We start from the raw sequence: 6,296 nt of genomic DNA, 5'->3' as shown, positions 1-6,296 counted from the left end.
TTTTTTTTTTTTTTTTTTTTACAATAGGGAAAGAGACAAATTTCATTAGGCAGTTTATATTCTCAACTCTTAGGAAATTTTACCGCCTTACCAATTCCTGACACATACTATGTTTTATTAGAGCCATGTAAAGTATTAGTTTAAAGAAACGGCTACTTTGTAAGCTAATGCTAGAAGCTATTAAAAGCTCTACGAAAATAATCAGTGTGACCAGTTGTGAATGGGATAAAAGTGAATAGGAGGCAGATTTCAGCCAAACATAAGAAAAAGTCTCCTAATACGTAATTGCTATCCATTTTTCCAGCTCCGATCGTTCTGAGATTCTCTAATATTCCTCCAAAGGATTTATGGTGCTTCTCTGGGCCTCGTGTCAGGGAGAATAGCCAAGCCCGGGGCAGAGGTGCTGTGATCTTGTGGAAACAATAACAAGATGGGTCTGTCTGAAACCGACATCTCATCTGCGCAAACAGGAAGTGTATGAAGAAATATGCACTGGGGCGCCTGGCTGGCTCAGTCGGTAGAGCGTCCAACTCTTGGTCTAAGGGTTGTGAGTTCAAGCCCCATGTTGGGCATGGAGCCTATTTAAAAAAAAAAAAAGAAAAGAAAGAAAAAGAAATACACATCGAATTTGGGGGGTTGATATATCCTTGACTCTTACTCTTGACTTTCTCATGTCTTCCTCTGCAGCCAGTGCTGATTTTCCATATAATCCAGGACAAGGCCAAGCTATAAGAAATGGAGTCAACAGAAACTCGGCTATCATTGGAGGTGGGTGATGTATAGAACAGGCTTTCACGTAGCTGCTCACCTGTGGAAAGTAATAATTTTCAATAAAATCATAGTTGTTAAAAAAAAGTCATGTAAATTTTTACTTGATTCATTTTGCTATTTAAATATGATTTAAGATTGTAGCATATGGATGTGGAGACACCTGGCTACTTTTTAATGCTGCCCTGTAAATAAAGGAGGGGTGCTGAGCTAGCCAGCACCTGACCAGGCAGGTGGGACGTCGTGCAGTAGCCAGGATGTCCGTATCCCACCGCTCTTTTCCATTCTGATTCCCTCCCCTCCCAGATGGCCCAGGATAACTTACTACAAAAGTGGGAAGGACTATGCCAGTCTGGTTTGAGTTGTCTTAATAAAACTCATCAGAAGATTAATAAGCCAGAGTATGTAAAATATTCTAGCCTCCTTTCTCACCATGGACAGCTGCAGAAGGATTGAACTCTCCTAACACAGTCTGTCCTATCTGGGTCAGCACTGACAGCCCTGTTGCCCACTGCCTTCTTCTCCACGTGCGCCTTTTGTCTTAGTTCATAAGGATGTTTCCTGCATGTCCCAGTATAGCTAATATTGTAAACATATCAAGGATTTTAAACCCAGCCAATCATCCTGGCTTAGCCAGTAGGTTTCCTTTCCACATGGAGATAGTAGATGCCTGTAAGAAATATATGTGACTATTAAACTAGAATACATTCAGAATGCTGCTTAAATCACATTGTCCAGAGTTCTGGTGTAATCTTATCAAGGTCTCTATCCTCACTGATTTTTGCTTTTTTAAGATCAACTTTATTGAAGTGTAATATGCACTTACTCAAATGAAACAAACACGCACTTACTCAAATGTCTCAAACACGCTTGAGACAAACACGCACACCCATCCATAACCACCACCACAATCAAGATAGAGAACATTGCCATCCGCAGAAAGCGCTTTGTGTCCACCCTTTCCCCCGCCCCGGTCCCAACCAAGGCAACCTCTGATTTGTTTTTTGTCATGTAGATTACTTTTACCTCCTGTAGAATTTCGTACAAATGGAATCATATAGTACATCATCTGTGGTGCCTTACTTCTTTGGCTCAACAGAGTGTTTTTGAGATCTGTCCACATTGTTGCACGTATCGATAGTCTGTTCTTTATTGTTAAGCTGTATTCTATTGTACGAATGTATTATCATTCGTTTTATCGCATTCATTTTATCTACTCACCTGTTGCTGTTTGGTTTGTTTCCAGATTGGAGCTATTTTGAATAAAACTGCTATGACTATTCTTGTTGAAGTCTTATGTGAACATAAGTTTTTATTTCTCTTTAGTAATTCCTAGGAGTACAATTACTGGGTGTTATAGAAAGTGGATATTAAACTTTATAAGAAATTGCTATCCAGTTTTCCAAAAATGGTTGAACCACTTTACATTCCCATAATTAATGTCTGGGAGGTCAGGTTTGCTCCACAATCTTATTAATACTTGGTATTTTCAGTCTTCTTGATTTTAGCCACACTAGTGGGTGAGTAGTGGTACCTCACTGTGGTTTTACTGTTCGGTTATCTGATGACCAATCATTTTGAGCATGTTTTCATGTGCTTATTGCCATTTGTAAATCTTTTGTGAAGCGTCTGTGTAAAACTCCGTCACCATCTTTTAACTGGATTGTTTGACTTCTTCTTTGGAGTTATAACAGTTGTTTATATTCTAGATAGTTTAAGTCCTTTGTCAGACATCTGTATTGTGAATATTTTCTTCCAGTCTGTGACATGCCTTTTCATTTTCTTAAGTGGTATTTTTTGAAAAGCAAGACAGTAAAATTTTGATAAAGCCCAATTTTTCACATCTTTTTATAGTTTGTGATTTTTTAAAGTTCTGTCTTTAAAAACATGCCTGTTCAAGGTTGTGAAGATTTTCTCCAGTGTTTTCTTCTAGAACTTTTATAGCTTTGGTTTCTCTTAGTAATAATCACTTTGAGTTGGTACATAGTGTGCTATAAAGGTCAAAGCCATTATTTTCCAAACGAATATCTAGTTATTCCAAGACTGTTTGCTGAAAAGACTATATTTTCCAAATTTAATTTCCTTGGCATTTTTGCCTAAATTCAATAAACGATGTATGTGTATGTCTGTTTTCTGAGCTGCATCCTGTTTTGTTGATATATTACATATATATATAATTAATCTAGGGAGTAAGATATATATATTTTAGTATATATAATATATATATATATTACTAGGGAGGAGGGAAAGGGACAAAAGCACCCTACTGTTGTTGAGATATATATCTATATCTATATATTTATATCTATAGATATATATCTCAATATCTTTCTTTACCCAATATCATGTTTGTTTTATTGTTTTACCTTTATATTTAGCCTTAAGATGGCAACATACATCCTGCAGTTACTTCTTTTTTGTTTTTCAAAATTATGTTGGCTATTTTGGATCTTTGCATTGTTATATAAAATTTAGAATCAACTTGTAGATTTCTACCAAAAAAAAAAGTTTGCTGTGATTTTTGGTGGGATTGCATTAGATCTGTAAATGGATATCTAAACAATATTTAGTACTTCAGTTCTTAAACATGGTCTCTCCACCCATTTATTGACATCTCTAATTTCTGTCAGTGAGGTCTGATGGCCTTGAGTACACAGCCTCGAACAGCTGTGTTCAGGTTGTTTTATTATAAATGGTATCATTTTATTACTTTTTAAAATTCTTATTACTTTATTACTTTTAATGTTTTTCCAAGTATTTCTTGCTAGTATATAAAAACACAATTGATTTTTGTATATTGACTTTGTATCCTGTGACCTTGCTAAATTTACTGTTAGTTCTAGAAGCTTTTTTTTTTTTTTACATATTTCTTAGGATTTTCTACAGATAATCATGTCACCTGAGAATAAAGAAAATTTTTACTTCTTCCCAATCTGCATTTTTTTATTTCTTTTTTATTCGTTTTATTGCACTGGCTCGGGGCTTCCAGTATACTGAGAGAGCTGACATTCTTCCATTGTTCCCTATTTTAGAGAAAATCTGTTTATTCTTTTAGTATTGAGTAAGGTATTAGCTGTGGGTTTCTCATAGATGCCCTTTATCAGGCTGAGAAAGTTCCCTCCTACTAGTAGTTTCTGAGACACTTTATAATGAATGGAGGTCGAAGCTTGCTCTGTGCCTTTTCTCCTGTATTTCTTCAATGTGGCAAATTACATCGCTTTATTTTTTTAATGTTAAACCGATCTTGCATTCCTGGAAGTAACACCACTTCATCACAATATATTCTTTCCCCTGATGGCTAGATTTGCTTTGATTTTATAGAAGAGGACTATTGCTCTGTAGTTTTGTTTTCTTGTGATATATTTGTCTGGTCTTGGTATCAGGATAATGCTGGGCTCCTACAACAGGTTGAGCAGTATTTCCTCCTTGTCTAATTGTCTATCAATTCCTAAGAGAAGAGCACCGAAATTTCCAAATGTCACTGTGAATTGCTCTCATTTCCTTTCAGTCCTGTCCATTCCTGTTGCTGTTGTTTGGAGTGTTGTGTTTTGTATGGGGGAGGGTGGTGTTTGAGAGAACCCGGGGGCCGTGGGGAAGGGAGTGTTGGGATGGATACAAGGGCTGTTTAATCGCCGGTGCTTCTCCTGTCTCCCCCAGGCGTCATCGCTGTGGTGATTTTCACCATTCTCTGCACCTTGGTCTTCCTCATCCGCTACATGTTCCGCCACAAGGGCACCTACCACACCAACGAGGCAAAGGGAGCAGAGTCAGCAGAGAGCGCCGATGCTGCCATCATGAACAATGACCCCAATTTCACAGAGACCATTGACGAGAGCAAAAAGGAATGGCTCATCTGAGGGGTGGCTAGTTGGCTGTGGGAGAGGGAGGGGCGAGTTACTAGGGAGGAGGGAAAGGGACAAAAGCACCCTACTTCATACTCTTGAGCACATCCTTAAAATATCAGCACAAGTTGGGGGAGGCAAGCAACAGAAAATTCTGGAGATGAATCGCCACACAAAAAAAATACTTTTTAATATTTCTTTATAGCTGCGTTTCCCCTTCTATATCAACTCAAAATAACATAAAAAATGCTTTTAGAGTTTAAGAAATGGTTGAAATTTGTAGGTAATACCGTCTTATTTTGTGTGTGTTTAGAGGTGTTCTAAAAACCCATGGTAACAGGGCAAGTTTTCTACATTTTTAAGAGCCCTTAGAATGTGGATATTTTTTCTTGAGAAAAGCTGATGCACACGGCCTCCAGCATTCTCTTCCTTTTGCATATAGTCAATTTTTAATGGGCTATCTTAGTAATAGTTCGTGTTCATACAGTATTTCTTTTGGTGTCCTGTAAATTGGAAAAGGGAAGGAAGGGAAGAAGAGAAGCTATTATTTGCCACTTCTTAAAGAGCCCTCAGTCGGTGCCAGTTCTCTGAGAGTTCCCGCCTGAAGCAGTTGAAGGAAGAGAGCACGTGGGCCCCTGCTGCGTGACAACAGAACCAGCACAACGGAGAGAAGCATTAAGAACCAGGGGAAGTCATTTTATACTGGGATTGTTGGTTTGCTCTTTCATCAGATTCTACAGGCTAATACTGTTCCTCGTGTGTAGTCCTAGACCTGTTCACTCCCTGTGACTGTCAGCTAGAATCCAGCGGTGATCAGCTGTTACAAAAGGTTTCTCCTCTGCTTTACCTGCAACATGTTCGGTCACATTGTATGTGGGGGGAGCACCTCAGTGGGGAATTAGAGCCAGATGTTATGATTTGTTTGCTCTGTTTCTTTTATAGTTGTAGCAAGAGTATGGACACTCTCTAGTGAATGCATAAATTAGGTTGCTCTTCTTAATTTGCTTTAAATCTCTAGTTTTGAAGCCCCTGTGACAAAATCCTAGTAGACCAGGTCCTCTGAATGGACATACCACAATAAAGCCAAGTTATGCTTGCTGCCAGTATTGCTTTACTCGGAATCGTATGGAAAACACTGCCGTACTTTACGTCATCTCCGTGTGTTACTGTCCCATCCTGAATAAACACATGGCACACTGGACGCAGGCACGACTTTGACAGAATATCTCAGCCTCAGGTTCATCACAAACCTGAGAACTGATTGTTGCTTCTCAGAGAGTGGACGCACGTAGCTGGCCACACCTCAGTCTGATCGGGAATCTTGACCATTAGCTCCTTGATTTTATTTAAAAATGATACTTTGTGTGTGAACAAATGGGACAAATCTCCTATTGGAGCATCCAAAAAATAATTTTATTTATTTATTTGTAAAAGTTACACGGAAGTTATTTCTAGAATGACTACCATTTATGATCATTATAGTTCAGGCTCTTAATAAGTACTTTTAAAATTTTTTTTCAGACTCCAACATTTTGAGGAATTAAAAAGGATCCCTTTTTTCCTTCTTCTCCTGGAAGGGGGTAAGATGAGGTCAAAAAGGTATTGTTGCTATTTTTCTGACAGTGTGCCTCAATGATATGGAAATTCTAGTTTGTTAGGTTTATGTATACATATTTTTCAAAATTC

The 6,296-nt window shown here is 38.1% G+C and overlaps 1 protein-coding gene across 1 annotated transcript in view; it reads left to right on the top strand.

Moving 5' to 3' along the window:
- Positions 1 to 5,790, top strand: part of CNTNAP2 (contactin associated protein 2) — a 1,324,851-nt gene extending 1,319,061 nt beyond the window's left edge. The window contains exons 23-24 of the mRNA XM_008697394.2: positions 688 to 768; positions 4,426 to 5,790. Of these exons, the coding sequence (XP_008695616.2) occupies positions 688 to 768; positions 4,426 to 4,625 (281 nt within the window). The 3' untranslated portion in view covers positions 4,626 to 5,790. The remainder of the gene's footprint in view (positions 1 to 687; positions 769 to 4,425) is intronic.
- Positions 5,791 to 6,296: the final 506 nt, after the last annotated feature.

The sequence above is a fragment of the Ursus maritimus genome, unplaced genomic scaffold (assembly GCF_017311325.1).
Source record: "Ursus maritimus isolate PB19 unplaced genomic scaffold, ASM1731132v1 scaffold_3, whole genome shotgun sequence".
In the NCBI taxonomy this organism is placed as follows: Eukaryota; Metazoa; Chordata; class Mammalia; order Carnivora; family Ursidae; genus Ursus; species Ursus maritimus.
This window is presented reverse-complemented; position numbering and strand designations above follow the sequence as displayed.